Source organism: Kogia breviceps, chromosome 2, assembly GCF_026419965.1.
Source record: "Kogia breviceps isolate mKogBre1 chromosome 2, mKogBre1 haplotype 1, whole genome shotgun sequence".
Taxonomy (NCBI): Eukaryota; Metazoa; Chordata; class Mammalia; order Artiodactyla; family Physeteridae; genus Kogia; species Kogia breviceps.
In genome coordinates, this window is record NC_081311.1 from 135071722 (window position 1) to 135092964 (window position 21243).

Sequence of the window (21243 nt, forward strand, 5' to 3'; positions counted from 1 at the left end):
ACTGTACTAAAAGTGTTTGGTATAGTTACAATGATCACTTTGCACGACTATCCCTACAGTCTAGGTAGCCATTGAGTTTCTCCTCAGCAGTGTCAGCTGGTAATGAAAACAGCAACCTCTTGTCAGTGTTGATACCCTGACTCACAGAGTTGTAGTGATGGAGAGGTCACTGTCTTGTTATAGGCACTGACCATGAGTATTTGTTAAAACAGTCAGTTTGGCATAGACCTCCTCTGGGAGTCCAGTTGACACATAAACTTTACCTTCTTAGGCTGTAAACAATTGATCACAAAGATAATTCTTTGTCTCTTTTTACTTTTGATTTTCCCTCACCTCTTTCCCTTTGCTTTCTTTTTCTGGTTTGTCTTTCTCAAACTTTTCTTTGTCTGGCTTTGTTACACTATCATAGGAAGGAGGAGAGGTGGTAGAGGAACTTCCATCTGTTTTTTCTGGGGTAGAGTTCCCATTTAATTTGTCAATAATCATGTTGTCTTTTATAGGTAAGTCAATCCTCCCTTTGATTGCCTCTTTGTTATACTCACTTAATACCTTCTTTAACCTTTGCCTTAAAAGATAACATCTGAAATTACGCTGAATGATAGCAGCAGATACCTCCTCTTGTTTGCGTTTCAAAGTGGTTGTAATGGGCTCATAGGAGACTTTGGAGGGATTCGATGCCATGAACCGATCTTCCATCTGTATTCGAAGGGCATCCATCTCTCCACTCTCACCCAAAACACGCTTTGTAAAGGCAAATAAAATGTCGAGGCAGTGGATCCGGTCCCCACTGACCATGGGCAGATCCATGGCAATGAGCTGAACTTTGTTCGGTTTTGCTATGAGAAGAGGAGGATCCAGGGCAGCCGCAAAATCAGAGAGCTTGGAGAACTCTATGAACTGGGTGGCATCGGGGTCAAACTTCTCCCACACCTCGTAGAACATCTCAAAGTCATCCTCGCTCAGGGGCTCTGCACTTTCTTCAGTGGCAACACTGAAGTTCTCCAGGATGACAGCGATGTACATGTTCACCACGACCAGAAATGATATGATGATGTAACTGACAAAAAAGAAAATCCCCACAGATGGGTTCCCACAGTCTCCCTTAACTGAGCTGCCAGGATGAATTGTGTCAGGGTCACAGTCAGGTGGTGCACTGTTGAGAATAGGTGCTAGCAGTCCATCCCAGCCAGCAGAGGTGGTAATCTGGAACAGGCAGATCATGCTGTTGCCAAAAGTTTCAAAATTGAACATGTCATCAATTCCAGCTTCCTTTTTAACATAGGCGAAGTTGGACATCCCAAAGATGGCATAGATGAACATGACCAGGAAGAGCAGGAGGCCGATGTTAAACAACGCAGGAAGGGACATCATCAAAGCAAAGAGCAGCGTGCGGATCCCCTTGGCCCCTTTGATCAGACGCAGGATTCGGCCAATCCTGGCAAGACGGATCACTCGGAACAGGGTAGGTGACACAAAATATTTCTCTATGAGCTCAGCCAGAAACATACCTATGGAACAATACAGAAACAGCTAAACAGTGAGTATCTTATGCTTACATGAATGCTTTTTCTTTGCAAGGTTAATGAAAACAACAAATTTGTTATGAGTATAATCCTTTACTGTTTGGATCCACTTCCTAATATTACCAGTGAAAGATTATAGAGTTTTATTTAATAATTCTATAATGTCATAAACCAATATGGACTCTTGCAAAATCCTATAAATTAAATAATCTCACATAGTGGTATGGCATTTTAAGATTATATACACCCAATTACTATGAATAGTTATCCTCGCATATGAAATGTGCCAACAGCAAAGACTATTTCTGAAATCTTCAAATATATTGTTTTCTTTTTTTGAATAGTTAAATTCTTCAGTTAGTGGAAAATGAACAGGAGTGTTGAACATTAGATCTATACACATTATGATTCTCAGATCTAATTTCCATGTTACACAGGTGATAGGCTTTGGGGACTTTTCTAACAACTGCACTTCTCTGTAAATAAACCATTCTTACCTACAATGGAGAGAATCACCACCACAAAATCAAAGATGTTCCAGCCTATGGTGAAGTAGTAGTATCTGAGGGAGATAAGTTTCAGCACAAATTCTCCAGTGAACAGGATAATGAACACAAGGTTGATCCGGGACAAGACTAGAGTCATATATTTGCTCTGGTCATCAGTTTCTACCATCATGGTGACCATATTGAGGCAGATAAGGATCATGATGCTGATATCAAAAACTTGTCTGGTTACAAAATCAAAGACCATTCCTTGGAATTTGTTCTAGAAAGAGAGGAAGGAGAAGGTTAATATGTATATTTCATAAATATTGATCCATAAAGTTACAGATGAAGTCCTTCTACGTATGGCCCATGGGATGTGCACCCTTCTCACATTACCACAAATTTGTTAAAAGAAGAGAAATAAATGAAAAATGTCGTATGACAAAAACAAAATATAATTGTTTTATTTAGGTCCCATGGGAAGACAAAGCTGAATAAAACATAAATTGGTGGCAAGTGGTTGATAATGTGCATGGGCTTTGCTTGATTTTAATAACTATGATAATTTTTACAAAAAATAATGACAACTAATAATGAAGATTTACAAAGTAGGTTAATATAGACAGACTTTTAGATGAATGAATATGCCAATTCATTTATCAATGCTTTAAGGATTTTGAATTATAGCTTATTTCTGTCTGTCCAGCCCTCAAAATATATCAGTTGTTTTCTATTTAATTCTGCCTCTTCTAACTATAATATTTAAGTGACATTCAGTAAAGCAGGTATATGCCCTTTTGTGTGCCCTGCCTTACATCCTCCCTCTGCCCTGCTTCCCCACCCCCTCCACCCCCAACCTGCACCTACTCCAGCTACTCTTAAAAATAAGGCAAAGTGAAGTCATTTATAGGATCATGAGACCTTTTCAGGTCCCAGTTCTGGCGATTACAGGCTTTGTGACTTTACGTACAGTATATACCTTCTTTGGATCTCAGTTCCTTATTCCTTACCCATCTAAGAAGATAAGTGATTTAGAATACAGCTCTGTGAACATAGTCCACCATCTTTATGACTTTCCACTATAATGAAGCTCTACAGAGTATGCATTCTGAATAAATATTTTGTGTGTGGGTGTATTTGCTGAAACAAAGTATTTTGATGATACCCTTTTCCCTTCTAAAAACGTTAAAAATATTTTTTAGTCATAACAATGGAGAGAACAAATAGCATAGAGGGAGCCCATGGGTGTAGAATGGGAAGTCTGGAAAACTCCATCTACTTAAAAGGACAAGAGGGTGCCATGTAACAAGATCAGAGGTGCTGGAACCAGGTGCGTTGTTGGCAGCAGTAGGTGGCAGCAGGAGCATGAACCTTGCTTTGGAAGCAGTTATTGGGAACCCTGACTTGGAGGTTTTCAACTGACAAACTAAAGAACATTGCCTCATTTTTAAGAACTTAGTAATTCTTACAGTGTAGTAGTTGCAAATTGTGTCACACAGTATGTACTTTACTATTAGGTCATATTATATATTGGTGATATCACCTAATATGTTCTGATCCAGAGCACTGCCCAATTTCATCATATGGAAATAGGGCTTTGCAGTGTTAAAGAAAATGAGTAATTCTTACTGCAGGCCGAGGTATGGGTTTCTGAGGTTTCTTGGACCCAAGTTTCTTCATTGCATTGTAATATTTTTTTTGTTCCTCTGTCATAAATATGTCTTGACCTCCAAAGTAAAGACATAGTATAAAACTGGTTACAATCCAACCTGTATTACAACAGTACTTTTACAAAAGTATTTCTGAGTCTCTCCTTTAATCTTTTTTTTTCAGTTTTTAAATGGATATTATCCTACTTCATATAGATTTATCCTGCTTTTCCCTTTTGTGTGAAATTCTGCGTACCTTAACATTATGTAAAACCCATAATCACGTAAAACTCTGATTAGTACAGGATTCTAATTTGATTATATTACATTTAGAAGGAGGCTCAGGAGTCTCAAATATATTTTCATGAAAGAAAAAAAATCTTAGTCCATTTCAGTGTTGACAATTTTACTTCTTTATTCAACACTTTTTGAGCACTTCCTGTGTCTTAGACAATGTACCCAGTATCAGAACTACATAGATATATAAGACACAGTGTCTATATGCAAACAAACAAAAACAACCCAGTACTGCAGAGATAACAATAATCTGTTTCTGAATCTGTTCCAAGATTCAGAAACAGGCTTTACATAGGGGAGTACCCTTAAGCTAGATCTTAAAGGATGATTAAGGGTTTGCTAGGCAAAGCATTTTAGGAAGAGAAAATATCCTATGTAAAGTCATGGAGGGAGAAGAGCATGCCTTGTTCAGAAAAGGGCAGAAAATCCATGTAGCTGTGTATGTAGCAAGTGATAGTTATGTTAATGGTGGGTGGGTGGTGACCTGAGGAGTAGGGAAGTGCATATAGAAAGTGTGGTGTGGGAGAAGATGAAGCAGGAAGACTGGGTGGAGATAATTCCTGAAAGGCTCTCTAAGCAAGGGTAAAGCATTGAGGCCCACTGGATGTTTTGAAGCAGTGGTCATATTTTTGAGTCAGAAAGACACTACAGCAGACCTGCAGAGGATGAATCTGGAGAGGAGCCACCAGTTAGAGGCTGGACTCCTCTGCAGCTGAACTGACCACATAGTGAATGGAAGACAATTTAAAAATGATCTAACTCTGTCATGACTATGAGTGTCCTGGTTATTTGGATGTAAAACAGACAGAACTTTAGAATGGAGAAAGGTGAGAGCTGAGGAATACTTATCTTCTTTTTCTGTTGGTTGAAGTTATCTATGATGACACCAATGAATAGATTCAGAGTGAAGAATGACCCAAAGATGATAAAGATGACAAAGTATAAGTACATATACAGATTTTCTTCATATACAGGCTGAAGTTTAACCTAAATAATATTGAAAATATTAAATAATATTTAAAAACACAATAAATACTTGAGCTAAATTAAAAATTTGGTGAGTGTTGTTACTTACTATAGAGTTATTTTTGCCTTGACCTGAGATACTGTTCTGCAAAAGCAATTCTTTTTTCAAATTAGTATGACCTAGTATAATGAAAATTTGTAATTTTACTTTGTTCTTAAATCTGTTTTCCCATTGTGGCTTACCTGTACGTATTCTTTAGAGTAAATAGCAGTGGTATAAACAAGGCAAATTTTTTGAACCTGTTATTAGTCTTACTATAATTTTTTTTGCAATATTTTCTCCTTGGGTTTGGAAATGCTAGCTCTTGGAGATAAGGCTTTAATAACAGAACATTGAATTCTAAGAGGAAAATTCAGCATAAACAGATATGTTCTGAGGAACTATTTTTATTCCTATTTTCTAAATTGAGTTTCCCTGAAACTTGCTTGCTTTTATCATGATATTTTTGGAAGCTGCTTCACAGACTCTGGTTTATCATACTCTCCAGGGATAGGGAGAGACAAGTTACTTCCCCATTGAGCAGCTTTCCCAATCTTAAGAGTCTCATTTACTGGACCAATCTGATTCTTCTAATCCATGTAGTTAGATATCCTTTCATATTAGATCAATAATAGACATATGTTAACCAAAATATCATTTATATTGAAGTGAATTGGCTTAAAAAGAGAATTTCTATATGCAGTTATAAATGTTCTGATTGCTTCTAATATAAAATTCTGGGCCTTTCAGTTAAATTATCACTATGGAAAAATCTAGTAGCTATAAATAGTATTTGATGAAACTTACATCTCGTGAATCAACAGCTGCATACATAATATCCATCCAGCCTTTAAATGTGGCCTGTAAACAACATATATTTGAATTCTGCATAAAAACCTAATCCAAGAATATGCATTTTACCATATGAAAATATGATAGTGTTATTAAATAACTTTTTGTACAATATTATGAAATATTCTACAAAGAGATTGAAATGGATTGAATGAAGAAATGAAATTGAAATAGAACAAGATTTTATTTCAAAACTGGAACTCTTTTTCTTTGTTTGTCTTGGAAGGTATTCTATTTTTTTCTACACTAACAGTAACTAGGTGAAACTCTCATCTCAGACTCAAATCCCTTTCAAAAGGTAAGCTCTATGCTGCAAACCTCTGGTGTGTTTAAACACTCAACTGTTTTCATTAAATTCTTGATTAGTTAATATACTGTCAGTTAAGTCAAAATAATTAAATATTACACATTTTGAAATCCACTCTATAAGATTTGCATTTCCACACATAGTAGAACTATACTCCTTAGATGTTGGTACAATTAATTATCTGTACATTAGTCTGTACATTATCTGTACATTATCTGTATCTGTGTATTAATTGATTAATACATAGATTAATCTATACATTTAATTAATCACTACAATAGATACATTATTATTTTAATACATATAATTGCTTCTTTGGCATTTATTGCTACAGAAAATTAAAAATGGTAATAGTACAATAACACTCAATAATAGAGTAAGAAAAGACAGGAAACAAATATAAAATCACATTAAAACATATTAACAACTGAACACTGGGGAAAATACATTTTAAAATCACTGCAAAACATCTTCTTTACAGTCAAGTCATGCTAATAGTACAGGTGTTATCATCAACTACTTTTGTGCTATCAGATATTGATCACTCAAACAAAGAACATCAGAGAAATGATCTTACTTGAAACATTTTGAAAACGTATTCAAAACTCATACGGTAGGCACTTACCACTTGAAGCAATGCGAGATAGCCAGCGCCAACATTATCAAAGTTTACTTTCACGTTTTTCCACCGAGCTTTCTTGCCAAGAGCCTGACAATCACTCAAATTGTTAACTTCACTAACTTCAAACATGTTACCAGTTGTCGTGTTTACACAGTGGTAGAACTTGCCAGCAAACAAGTTCACACCCATGATGCTAAAGATCAGCCAGAAGATGAGACAAACCAACAGCACGTTCATGATAGAGGGAATTGCTCCAACAAGAGCATTCACAACCACCTAGAAGAGGATGATAAGGATAAGGCAGCTTACAAATCGTTAAAATGGAAACCATTTCTTCCATTATTTATTCAATATAAAATGGGTGTGAAACGAGTTAAATAAAAATCTAGGTGGACAAGTTTGTTTCTTCTGATATTTTCTAGGACATATTCGGTAGGGGAAAACAAACAGTGACACACTGAAGAGCTAAAGGATTTAAAGAAAGCAAAATATGCCAAAGTGTGAAAAGAAATAAACAAAAACCTGATATAGTAAGATGGAGTCAGAAAATGTTTGTATGCTGGGGAAAAAAAGAAAAAAAAAAGATGTATTAAATACCAACAAGAAATAATCACCATTGAACAATACATGTTAACTTTCAAGAGTGTTCATGAATGATTGATTATTTGAAAACATGGTTAAACAAACCCATTACAAATAAACAAAGTATTAATAATGCCTTAAATCTGTATCACCAGATCAAGTTAACTTTTGATGAAGATGAAGAATGGTATAAGGAATTTACAAGGTCCTTTTTCCCCATATTGATAATTCCTAATTTAAAAAATATATATATTAAATTAGGAAATGAGATGGAATTTATCTCTGGACATAAATTACTGAATGTATTCCCATTATTATTGATCCAAATCTCTTAAATGTTCACTTCAGGGCACATGTTACTTCACCAACCCAGGCCAACCTATTTCATGAAGTAGAAATTCAGTCATCTTTCCTCTAAATTCAGAAGAGATTAATGTGTATTTTCAAATCTCTAGTGATTTGTATCTTTTCTTATCTAATTAATCTACCTCATACTGGGACTATTTTGTTAAGCACTTAATATTAAATGAAACGATTGTTTTATTTTAAAATACTGAAACATTGTTTTAGAAATCAACACCAAAGAATTTTAAATTAATATCAAAACCTGAAATCCAAAATTGCAAAAATTTCTTATGCTACTTGAATCTTATTTCTTTTAGAAATTGTCATATATATTATACGGAAACCAGGTTTTCTTGGCTCTAAAATTTGTGTAAAATGACCTCCCACAAGTTCTCTTATCATCAAATAAATGCATACCTTTTACCGTATTTTATACCTAGAATATTAATGCTGCCATATGACAAAATTAAAAATGCCAAACTTAGAATAGTTTTCAGATTAGAGCAAACTTGGAAGTTTTCTATTTTGTTCAATTGCTGTCTCCCCTCAAAAATGAATTATTAATATGAAACCATGCAGCCAGATGAAGGCTTAAATAATGTGAGTAATGGTAAAAGATTGGTGTGGAAAAAACTTGAAATTACATAATCATTTTTATTAATTTTGTCTTGTGACTTTATTTATCAAGTAGCAGTGAAAGAAAATTATAATGTAAAAGCTAGTATTTCTTTGCTTACAGCACATCTGGAGAGTGGTTTCATTCTTCCTGGTGAGTGAATCTCAAAGTCAAGACTGAAGTGTTTTTATCGCTTAAACAAACCACCTCCTAACATAAAAGCCCCATGGCCTAGAAGAAATTCAATATCCATGTGCATTTGCAAGCTGGGTTAAACAAAGCTGACCTTTGTGCTAAATAGTATTTTGAGGGGAGTGGCAAGTAGATGTGTATATAAGTGTGTACTTGATGTTTAGATGCATAAAATATACACTAAGCAAGAGAGCTGGAGAGGAAAATACAATTGCTAATGGAAAAAGTGAACCTCATTCAGAATGCTCACTTAAAAGGGAGATCTATGAAACAAACCCCAGGGGTTGCCTTCAATGCTTAGTTAATTATCCTAACCCCTACTTTGGTTGCTTAGAATATATAGATTTTGTCAGAGGCTACAATTTAGTGTTGTTTTCTTGCACAACAACTTTTATTACTGATATTAATTGAAGAAGTAGAGCACACAAAAAGCATTCTATCTTGCATTCATTACTGATAATTTTTGAGAAATCAAACTACCTATTGAGAGGAAGAAAAATCTCCTCCTAGGATGAATGTCAGTAGTAAATAGTCATTATAAAATGCATAAGCAATGAAAAGAAATAAATGGCAACACATAGTTTGTACTTGTTGTGGAAATATCCTTGAACTGTCACCAGAAGACTTGGATTCTAGTTCTAGCTCTGCCACAAACAATTTTTGAGGGCCTGTTTTAGTTTCAGGAGGCTAGGCTCAGTGATCCTTAGGATTTCTGCTTTGAAATTTTGTAACTCTATGAATAAATATCAGAAGAGTATGGCAGCCCTCTGTATCTAAATCATTATCTACACTTAATTTTTTTTCAACAACGCAGTTTATTTAATTAATTAATTTTTTTTTTGGCTGCGCTGTGTGGCATGTGGGATCTTAGTTCCCTGACCAGGGATTGAACCTCTGCCCCCTGCGTTGGGACCTGGAGTCTTAACCACTGGACTGCCAGGGAAGTCCTTACATTTAATTTTGACATGAATCATCAGAGAGCCTGTATTTTTCTTACCCTCATGCCTTCAAACCGGGATAAAGCCCTTAGTGGTCTTAAAGCTCTTAATGTCCGTAGGGATTTGATGGCACCAAGTTCTGAGTAACCAAGAGCATTGGCTACCAAGCTAACCAAAGAAACCTAAAGAAGAAACAAATATCAATCAGTCCACCAAGAAAATATCTATTCTTTAGTGCCAACCAAATAAAACTTCAGACATACCTTGGCAGCCTTCATATTCCACATAGTGCGATCATCTTACATTGCCAGCCTCATATCATATTATTGCTTTTCTTATCAGTGAAACTGGAGTCTTTGCCCATTTATATAAACATCTGTAAACCCCTCCAGTTAGATATTTTACCCATGGAGCCCTTTTCAACCTGTGCATACACCACTGATGATTTGGGATTTGATTCAAAAGCCATATGCTCCACTGATCTGTGCTTAATATCATTGATTAGAAATCATGCTTTGCTTCCAAATTTATGTAATATCTTAGTTATGTGTATTGGAGGCATTGACCATGTAATAGAGTCAATAGGTTAGATATCTTCTCTCCCCTTCCAGGTCACATTAACTTTTTATGGGCTGAGATGAAGCATTTTTCTTTTAATGGTCCTAATAATGTCTGATTGAATATGTTTTAGTCAATATATGTTAGATAAATTAAAAAAAGAAGAAAGTATAACCTAGAAAAATATTTTATCTAAACTACTGGACTTACAATTTAGAATACAGTACCTCTCATTCAGAATGATAATATATCTTTCTGATATTTACACAAATGCTAAATTTTACTTAAATATATGAAAGGTTAAAGAAGACATGTCTTTTTTGGGAGGAAGAGACTTTATTTGCTTTTAGTTTCTTTCAATATAATAACATTTATTGGAAATTTACTATATGTTAGGTTCTGTTCTGAGTGTCTTACATGTATAAGTCTCAAGAAGTAGATACTATTACTTTTGCCTTTTCACCAGTGAGGAAGTTGAGTTTCCCCCACACTCCCCTCTTCAAAAAAAAAAAAAAAGTATGTACAGGTAGAAAGAGGTGAAGTTAGAATCCAAGTGATCTGACTTCAAAACCATATCTCAACCTTTTTCCTCCATTATCAAAAATTCATTCTTAATCTGAACCACAGAACCCAGAAAATGACTTGTATGATTATCTTCTCAATTCTTGCAAGGATTGTATATTACTAGTCCTCTTCTTGATGCATCAGAGAGAGGTTAATTTACTACATCCACTGGATGGCTTAAGGGTCATGGTGTAAAGGTGACACCAAAATCAGAACCGAGACTTTACAGGCAAATGGAGCCACTGTCCCCTCATTATTTAATTTAACATACATCTCGCAGAATTGAACAGAAAAATAAATGCCTTGAATGTTAAACTTCACTAGTGGCAGTATAATTTATCGAGCTATTCATTTCTGTCTAGTGTTCGTGCTACAGAAGAGTGGAAAGATGGGGAAGGTTATTATTAGAGAACGCACAGGCTTCTATATTCTGGGCTCATTTGCCTCCGGAAGCATTCACAGCTTCTTTAAGTTTCTGGAGCTGCTTTCTGAAGACTTCCCTCATCTTCTCAACCGACCCTGATGTAAGGAAGCTCACACTTTGAAAGGAAAAGAAAGGTAATGGTCAGAACCAGGAGGTTCTGGAAGAATAGCAAGTTGTGGGTTCAAAGCTGAGAGGTACCACTTGCACACTAAGGCGGCTCTGTGTGTTGCTTGAGAAGCTGCATTGTAGTGAACTGCCCTCTTTTAATGGACTTCATTGTCATTTTGTATAGGACAAAAACTCATCTTATTGAGTTAAGTATTGTGAAAAACTTAATATGCTTTAAAGGCAATTTTGAAATAAATAATTTTAAAGATTTTCAACATATTTAAAATTGGAAGATGATGCCTTATGTTGGTAGGGTGCTTGCTTTAAAACTTACAGTGATCTTTTTCACTCATTATCTGTGTCTCAGAGTAGTCAAATGACTAGTCCAAGAAAAGGTAGCAAGGGGCAAGCACATAACTAGAATTTCTCTTTTCATGTCCAATGTATTTCCCATCTCATCAACTTTGTCCTTTTAATCTTAGTCTCTTATGCTAAACACAAAAGGCATTCTTCCTAATGTGTGCAAAGTGTAACAGAAACTCTTTGCCAAAAACTGAATTTTTAGTACAAATTTACATGATTCTAGATACCTTACTACCCAGAAAATATATGAGACCACAGCGGGTGGTTTAGTTGTCATCCACACCCTTCCACGGTCCTTTGGCAGTTGAGACTGAGAAGGAAGGGAATAATGCAGGAGGGAGTTGACGGTTCTGAAGAAGACCCTGGAAGTCCTGTGATTGTTTAATGAACTAAGTGATATGAATTTATTTCCCTTAAAATGGCTAAAGATAATTTTAAAAATTCAGTATAAGCAGTTAAAAGATTAAAACCATATGATCGCCTCCATACATCAAGATGATACATTTCATTGCAAAGCCTTGCTTAATTTTTGATGGAGAAATTTAGAAGCATTCTCATTAAAACCAGAAATAAAAAAATATGTCTACTACCAGTATTGTTATTTAACACTTTCTGGAAAAAGAAATAAGAGCTATAACAATTAGAAAAGTGGAAGAAGCCATTATTTACATATATGTTATTTTTGACCTCAAAAAATCAGGGGAATAAAGTGAAAAACTATTATAAACTATATAATTATTTTCGGTTCTAATATATTTTTTCATATTTTTTAAAGTTTATATGTGTCTTTTGAAACTACACAAACTTTAAAATATTAATAAGGAAAAATAAAAGTATAAGAATAATCTAAAATATTGTTTTAAGAAGAAGAGCAATCAGAAAGGACAAATTCCACCTGATAATAAAGCTAATTATAGATCTGCAATAATTAAAGCTGTCATATTAGTAGACAAAGAAGTGAATCAAACAAACCCAAATTAGACCCAAGGCATACTGGCATACCAAGATTTAGCACATAGAAAAGGGTAGCATTTTAAATGAGAAGTGAAAGAAACAACTAAAGTGAGAAACCACTTTGAGGAAGATAGAATTGGAGTCTCACCTCACACCTTACACCAAAATAAGTTCCAGACTGATCAAAAATTCAAACATAAAAATGGATGAAGAAACAAAACTCAAACAGTAAGGCTGAGGGAAAAAGCATGACAAAATGTTTTAATAATCTTTAAAGCAAATGGTCTTCTAAGCATGAGAAAAACCAAAAAGGGAGAAAAAGGCTGATAAATTTGACTAAACCAATATGAAAACATTTTCACATGACAAAAAAAGGCTCAAGAGACAAAAGCCCAAATCAGCAAAATAGTCATACCACATGTGACAAAATAGTAAATTTCCTTAAAGTAAAAGAGTTCCTACAAATCAGTAACAAAAAGGTCATTAACCAAATAGTATAACATACAAATTCCCTCTAAACTTTCATTTTAATATATTTGAACAACATATTTATTTATACTCCTTATTGAAATTTAACTTGAAGGAAAACAAAAGAATACAAAGAGAATGCAAGAAGAGACAAGAAGGAAGAGAGTTTTTAAAAAATTCTGGAGTTTGAAAAACTAAAGCACACCGGAACGATTACTTTCTCAGCAGAGCAAAAGCAGCAGCAGAAGCCCAAGTGCCTGAAGAAGTAAGTCAGATTATTCCAGTGGACTCTGAAAAGGCTCTGGACATGGAAGCCCTGTGTTCTTCTAAAACGGGGGTAATGGATGGCACTGAAAACAGAATCGGTTCAAAGTCTCTATATAGGGAAGCTGGACATTCTTGAGTCCCTTCACCCACCCCTTTCCAGCCCTGCCAGAGAGCAGAATGGAGTAGTACTCCTTCACGGCTTACAAAGTAAAATCTGTATTTGTTACAGACGTCAGAACGTAGCAACAGTAATCCACGTTGTGGTTGGGTTTCCTTGTGAGACCACAAAAGCCTCTTTATTACATCATGCAATAGAGGGTTTTCCATTCATAGTACCATAGGGTTTAAATAGCATGTGGACTAACTCAGTATTTCCTAGAGAAGGGCACCTAGAATTTCAGATTGCTAAGTGCGTACCTCCTTCCTTCTACTCCAGAACAGTCGGCTAAGCAGCTTCTAAAAAGGGGCTCAGGTGATGGTGAGGGAACAGGTACAAATCTTCCATGGAAGTGGTGGCAGAGGGCTCTTAACAAAGATGGGAGGTTGGGGATACCAGAGATGGCAGGATTTGATCAGCTGGGATGGGTAAGGTTTATGGTAGGAATGGAGTGAAGACCATCCAGTGTCTGAGAAGTGAAGAGCAGTTCGTATGCAATGTCAGTCAGGAATGAAAGTCCTTACACTTTTATGTAAGGGAAGTCTGTAGCTCAAGGCTGCCTCTTTGCTTTTGACATTCTTCTACTTTTATCTTAGGCTTTTATCGTTTATTTATTCGTCTATATCTTTTTACATGATTAGAAAATTCATAATGCTCACCAGACATGTAAAAGTGAGCATCTTGGTAATTATGGTATTGTTTGTGGCAGGGGGAAACTGGAGATAATCTAAGTGCTCATTCCTGGGGAATGGATGAGTAAATTCTGGTGGTGCATAGCTGGGGACTGCACTGTGGCATGTAGACACCATGGGTTCCATAGGAATTTCATTGAAATATTCCAAACACCATTTTTTTAAAAAATGAGGACTTTGAATCAGGTGATTTCTAAGTTTACTTCCTTGCCTGGAATTCCGTAATTTCAAGATGATTAAAGTAATATAATGCTGTATGTTATTCATGTTGAGAAGATAAATCACAGTATCTTTACTAATGGAGGCATCATCTTTAGTCAAGTACTCTACTGGTAAAATACTGGTAAAAGTGGTAGTCTGATTGATTGTGAGGATGATTACTTATGGGGTATGTAATTGTGAATCTGTCCTTAGGTTTAATTATTGTTTTTTTCTAGGAAAACAGGAATTGTTTTTGACATTTTACATAATGAACATATGTTATATAGTCACTTAACAGCTAAGTAATTACTCTGTGTCCCAGTTTCCTCATCTACAAAATTGAGATCATAACAGTGGATACCTCAGTGGTTGTTGTGATGATTAAATGAATTAAAGCAAAGGTTAATCGTTATTAATATTATACATGAGAGCCCTTATCTGCCTTCACTGTCACTGCTTAGAATCTTAGCAGTGATGAGTTGGTACGATATCCCATGGGAAGGCTTTTAGAAAAGGAAAGAGACATGTGGATCTTCCTAAGGGAGGTATTTAACGAGGTCATGACTAGAGGCAGGGAGAACATTTATAAAGCAGCTCGTTGCTTTATGACCACCTAGAGGGCTGGGATAGGGAGGGTGGGAGGGAGATGCAAGAGGGAGGACATATGGGGATATATGTATATGTATATCTGATTCACTTTGTTATAAAGCAGAAACTAACACACCATTTTAAAGCAGTTATACCCCAATAAAGATGTTTAAAAAACAAAAAGCCATTGCTTGGTCCAGTTAGTCATTGTGATGTTGGTGTGTTGTTGAAGAGGAGGGTCCAGACCTCCAATTCATTTTTTAGTTGGTAATTTGAAGTAGAATTTGTTGATTGATGGACAGTGAGGGGTGAAAAAAAGGGAGAGGCTGAAGATGATGTTTAGCTTAGCTTCATAAATATACCACTACCAGACTAAACAGGACATTCAGGAAGAAATGCATGACTGGAGGGAAAAAATAATGAATGTACTCAGTCAAGAGGAGGATCAGTATGTATTATCTAGGAAGCAATTAGAAATGTGAATTGGGGTTTAAGGAAAGACCAGTATTGGCTAAAAGTCATAGTCTTTTAAAAACAGGAATATAGAATTTATGCTGTTAAATTAACAGGATTATCTCTTTAAACCTAGCCAGTGAAAAATTTTTCTTATTAATAAATTGATAATGCTAAAAGAATTAAATTCTTCCTGAAAAGGAACAAAGTGAGTCATTCCTATTAGGAGACATTTGTAGAAAAAGCCAAAGAACATACTAGACTGTTTACATGGAAGTATGTGTTGTTGTTTTTTTTTTTTCGGTACGCAGGCCTCTCACTGTTGTGGCCTCTCCCATTGCGGAGCACAGGCTCCGCACGCGCAGGCTCAGCGGCCCTGGCTCACGGAACCAGCCGCTTCGCGGCATGTGGGATCTTTCCATCCCGGGGCATGAACCTGTGTCCCCTGCATCGGCAGGCGGACTCTCAACCACTGCGCCACCAGGGAAGCCCTGGAAGTATGTTTGAAGAGAGATCAGAAATTGATATGAAATGACAATAATTTATAGCTATTCAGTTCCTTTACCTCAAAGTTCTTAATTTAATCAAATACGTCTAAAAGAGCTCCAGGTGAAATTCAAGGCAGGTGTGTCCACATTAGCAAGGCATATTATTGTTTTCATTCACCACCACCAAATGCAGCCACCTTCAGAGTGTAATGTGGGAACTCTTTGACTATTGCAACATGACATTTTACATACATCTGTGCTCTGTTGCAAAATATGGGGCAAAGAAAGAGCACAGTGCTAGACAGAGGTAGCTCTGAACTAATAGCTGTGTGACATCTCTAAACCTCATTTTATCAGTAGCAAAATAGAGATAATAATAAAAATTACATCACAAGATTGTTAATAAATACTGTATAATTAAAAAGAGATATTGATAATGAGGTTGGTGATGTAGGGGTTAGGAAGCACGGTCATTAGAGCCAGACTCCTTGGTTACAAAATCCATCTTAGCCTCTTTTTTATTTACTGTGTTTACAAGTAACAACTTTTCTTTGTCTTAGTTTCCCCATCTGCAAAATGAGAATAATTATGGTTTCTAACTCATAGAGTTTTGAAGATTGGATGAATTAACGTATGTAAAGTGATTTTAGCAGCAATTGTACACAGTAAGCATTAAATCAGGGTTACCAATTTTCTTTATTATTAGGTAAGGCTCTGAATTAGTGCTACTCCCACAGTAAGTGCTCAGGAAGTGCTAGGCATCTTATTGTGGCTACTAATATTAATAACAATTCTGGCTTCATTATTGAGGATGATGATATGTCAAGAATAAATGTCAAGAACGGCCAGGATCACCGGATCTAGAGGTTGATGGCAATTGTAAATACATATTAGAATCAGAAAATGTCCCTATTCTGCTTTTGTTCCCTTCAGCAGAGCAGCTGATGAGGATTCTAAGGAGCCCTTGAGCAAGCAGGATGTCTGAGTAGCAGACATCAAGCATCTCATTTCAACCACATCAGCAACCTGTGCTGTCTGTAAAGTGGAAATCACTTGTGGACAAAAAATATTTCATGATGGTTGAATCTTTACCAAGAGTGTGTTTTGGACACATTACCACCTTAGGATAATTTAGAACCAAATTTGAAGTTGTCATGATAGATGCTCAATGAATTTTCTTAGGGAGACGTGTGTAAAACTCACCGTGTACTCTTGAATGTCTAATTGGCATCTCAAACTTAGTACATCCCTCTTGCACCTACCATCTGCTTGCCCTGTCAAGCCTGTTTTCTAATCTTACCCATTCCAGTTAATGGTTTCGTCTTCTACCCATTTGTTCAGATTGAAAGAAACTCTGTTTATCGAATTCTCCTTTTCCTTCATATCATACATCCAGTTCATCAGTAAGTCTCATCACCTTAGTGTAAGACATAATCTTCTCTTTCCTAGATTATTAACACAGCTCCCTAATTGGTCTCCCTGCTTTGACTTTTTTGCTGTTCCTTCACCATAGCCAGATGTGATAGTTTAAAAACAGTAGAACAGATCCCCGCTCACCCTTTCTCCCTTGAGTTTCCCATTGTAACTGTAATCAGTATACATTAAATTACATAATATGTACAATATACGTTAAATTAGAGTAAAACATGAACTTCTTACCATGGCCTCTAGGTTCCTTTCTGAATTCAGTGTCTATTACTCCTGCCCGTGTTTCATCACACACAAGCACAACAGTTTTCCTTCTGTCTCTTGAGTGTCCCTGGCTCATGCTTCGGTGCCTTGAGATTGTTCTTTTCTGTTCCCTCAGGTCTTCAAATAACTGTCCCATTGTTATAGACTGAATGTTCATGTCCCCCCCCAAATTCATATGTTGAAACCTAATCCCCAGTGTGAAGGTATTTGGAGGTGGGGTCTTTGGGAGGGTATTAGGTCTTGAAGGCAGAGCCCTCATGAATGGGATTAGTGCCTTTATTTATAAAAGACACCCCAGAGAGCTTGCTTGCCCCTTCCTGTATGTGAAGACACAGCGAGAAGACTGCTGCCTATGAATCAGGAAGCAGGCTCTCACCAGACACTGAATCTTCTGGCACTTTATTCTGGGACTTTGCAGCCTCCAGAACTGTGAGAAATAAATTCTGCTGTTTGTAGGTCAGTAAGTCTATGGTATTCTGTTACAGCAGCCCAAATGGACTGAGACACTTTTTCTCATCATTTACCTCATCAAAGACACCTTCCAGAGACTCTGGATAAAACCCTCCTGCTCCCTACTCTGCAGTCATTCTCTATCCTGTTATCCTGTTTTCTTTCATAGCAGTGATCACCATCTGCTTTTATCTTATTTTTGGATTTTATTTGTTTACATCTTTACTCTCTGTTCCACTCTCTCTTAGAGTGTTAGATCTTGTAGATCTAACAGGGCTTGATTTGTCTGGTTCCTATTTCCTTTATCTAAAATAGCATGTGGCCCTTATTAGGTGCTCAAAATATCTATTAGATCAATGAATGAATGTTAACGGAGGTTGGAGAGATAACCCAATACCTTTATTTTTAGGTAGGGAATTGAAGATAGATAAATTTTACATAGATAAATTTCTCCAGGTTTAAAAGTGTATTTCTTCTGGTTTGAAGTTATTCACTTATACTTCAGTTTTTGGGGTTTTGCTTTGTTTTGTTTTTAGCTTTCTGTGACTGCTTAGTTGGTATAGTATCTTATGGACTGTGAAACCCTTTTAAGTATGTTTTACTTGTACTTTCAAAAACTGTTTTAACTCTATGTTTACTTTAGCTTATTGGACCCAGTGGTCTGAGAACAAGTTGTTAGTTGAGGTTACATGAATTCACACATTTTAGTCCCTGCTTTGGGAAAAGAAGAAGATAGACCCATTTAAGATTACATAACTTGCCCAAAGGTACCCAGTTCCATTTTACGAATTTAAACTTACTAAAACGGAAGTAATTTGGGGGGCACCATTCTTTGACATTATTCCGTAGCTAACTAAGTGTCTATATTAGGTTTCTAAGGATTCAAACATGATACAAAAACTTGACAGATTTTTGCATCATATTTATTTCTTCAATATGAGGGAAATATACGGACTTAAGTACAATGTAGTAAGTGTTTCAGTGAATGTAAATTTTTCAGTAAATGAAAATATTTTAGTAAATTTCAGAATTTTCTGGAGAAGTTCTGTCACATTTGTAAGCAATCTTCATACATGACAACATTTTTTTGAACCAGAGAATATTATGTGTTTCATGTTTCATCATTTCAGGGAAAAGCTGGAGATCATAAATGCTGAATTCCAAAGCCAGTATGAAAATATAAACATAACATTTGTACCAGTTAGATAAGAAATCTGTAGGGTAAAGGAGCACTGAATTGAGAATTAGGAAATTAGAACACTAATCTCAACTTTGTTATTAAGTAGTTGTGCTATCTAAGGAAAATTCTTTAAACTGAGGCTTTAGTTTACAATAAATTGTTTAGAAGACTGTGTAGAATAGAGCCTAGATATTCTTTAAGGTCCATTCAAGCTGCAGAATATGAAAGTATTAAACTTCCCTGTTTGGAAGCTTTTCAGGACAGTATTGAGATTCATCTCTATTATTCATTAAAGACCAAGACACAGGAAGTTGGAAGTCATTTCCGATCTATTAATAGTGACTTGGCACCAGATTTCTGCTCAACTCAAAGGGTTAAACACATTTTGGTTATAGAACTACGAGTATGTATGTATGGGAGAAAGGGGAGTAGAATTTAGATAGGCCCACACTTGTCAAAGATGATAAAAAGAATGAATGCACACATAGTGACAATCATTGATTCATAGTGGCAAGCATTAGAACTAAAAATAAAATGCTTTATGATTGCTGGGAAACAGCTAGAGATAGTGCTTAAAGCACCTTTTTGAGGTGGAGGAGGCTGAGAAGCCTTGTGCAATGGAACATCACAGACTGCAAAGGACCAGTTGACTCTCATTTTGCCCCAGTGCCTCTCCGTTGCTTGGAATAAAAAAGTAGGCTGCAAGTCAGACAGGTCTCGTTATTGGCAATGTTCCTGTGACTGCTCACCTCAGGGTACTCAGATTCAGAACAAGGCTTCTACACCTATCTCTTTGCATGGTAAATATTTAATTAGCTACTGAGATATCTAACTACTGATTTAAGAATGGAAATACATTTTATTGTCTCTGTGGGTTTGTGGCTGAATGAATACAGTGAATAGGTTATTTTAACATTATTTAGTAACATACACTCTAGTAAGGGATTAGAGTGCAATTCTGACAATTCCTGGCCCCAAATATGTCTTGATTTTACCTGCTGGAGATATTTTTTTTCAGTTGAACCGTTAATAAGCTAGATCTGTCAATTAACAGATTTTTAGCTATTCTTTATCTTGAGATCCTTAATTTTCAGAAAAAGAAGAGCTATTTGCTTATGGTTTTCTCTTACCACTGTCCACATTTTTAGGACCTTTTCTACATGCTTCCCATGAGATTTACCTCATTTTTGCATTTTTTTATAGTTTTTTAGAAAGATAATTGCATAATTGTGTCAGAATTAGTGAAACTAGGGTCTAATTAAAGTCAAGGTTTTAATTATAGAAATATATGAAATGTCAAACTTGCCTCTTTTAAGAAGAATTTCATAAAAATCATTTAGGATACTTACATCGACAATCAAGAAATCTAGCCAGCACCAGGCATTAGTGAAATAGGTTTGAAATCCATAAGCTACCCATTTGAGAAGCATTTCCAGGATGAATATATAAGTGAAGACCTTGTCAGCATATTCTAGCATGGTTTTGATAGTTTTTCGTTGTTCAATGTATATATCTTCAAAAGCCTGTGAATCAAGAATGCCTTTATTTTATTTGAATGGCTTGCCTCCACCAAATACTTGATAAAATTCTTAGTAGAATGCTTGGCACAAAGCACTAATTTGATAAATATTGGCTAATATCAGACAAATGTGGAACCAGGTGAAATCTAAAGACTAAAACTAATGGAAAATGTTGGCAAGAAAATGTCAATATCTTTACTGATTTAGTTTGTACTTTCTTCTCTGCCTCTCACCCCAAAATCTGTATCTCAATTACTTCTACAAAGACATGCTTTTAGAGAAGTAATATGAACTCAGAAAGTATCTAGAAGTTGTCTTAACGAGGGATAGACTTGGCCTATTCCAACCTTACTTTCATCAATTCTCTGAATGATCTGGCTCATTTTGAAAGAATAAATTGATTAGACATTAAAAAATACACTTTTAGTCCATAAATATTACTATGATTATTGGGGAGAACTGGATGGGATTTGACATGGAAGGTAATGTAGTTACAGAATGTCCCTGGAAATGGTTGTCTCAGTAAGGAAAACATCTGTTAGGAAAGCACCAGATGAGAAATTCCATCTGGCTGCTCATGGTTCTAATTTATTCTGTAATGAATTTTGCATAGTTAAACCCTGGGTGCCAAGCTCTGCAAAGTACAAATACACCTCTTGTTTTGCTCCTTAAACTAAGTGTATGCTTCTGGTATTTTTG

The 21243-nt window shown here is 35.8% G+C and overlaps 1 protein-coding gene across 9 annotated transcripts in view; it reads right to left on the bottom strand.

Annotated features, from left to right (window-relative positions):
- Positions 1-213: 213 nt before the first annotated feature.
- LOC131750102 (sodium channel protein type 3 subunit alpha) overlaps positions 214-21243 on the bottom strand; it is a 108989-nt gene continuing 87959 nt past the window's right edge. For all 9 annotated transcript variants that reach the window (XM_067026217.1, XM_059052431.2, XM_059052439.2 and 6 more), the window contains 8 exons: positions 20374-20547; positions 9477-9599; positions 6748-7020; positions 5771-5824; positions 4807-4944; positions 3641-3745; positions 2021-2291; positions 214-1508 (listed from right to left, as the gene is read on the bottom strand). In XM_067026217.1, the coding sequence (XP_066882318.1) occupies positions 313-1508; positions 2021-2291; positions 3641-3745; positions 4807-4944; positions 5771-5824; positions 6748-7020; positions 9477-9599; positions 20374-20547 (2334 nt within the window). In that variant the 3' untranslated portion in view covers positions 214-312. The remainder of the gene's footprint in view (positions 1509-2020; positions 2292-3640; positions 3746-4806; positions 4945-5770; positions 5825-6747; positions 7021-9476; positions 9600-20373; positions 20548-21243) is intronic.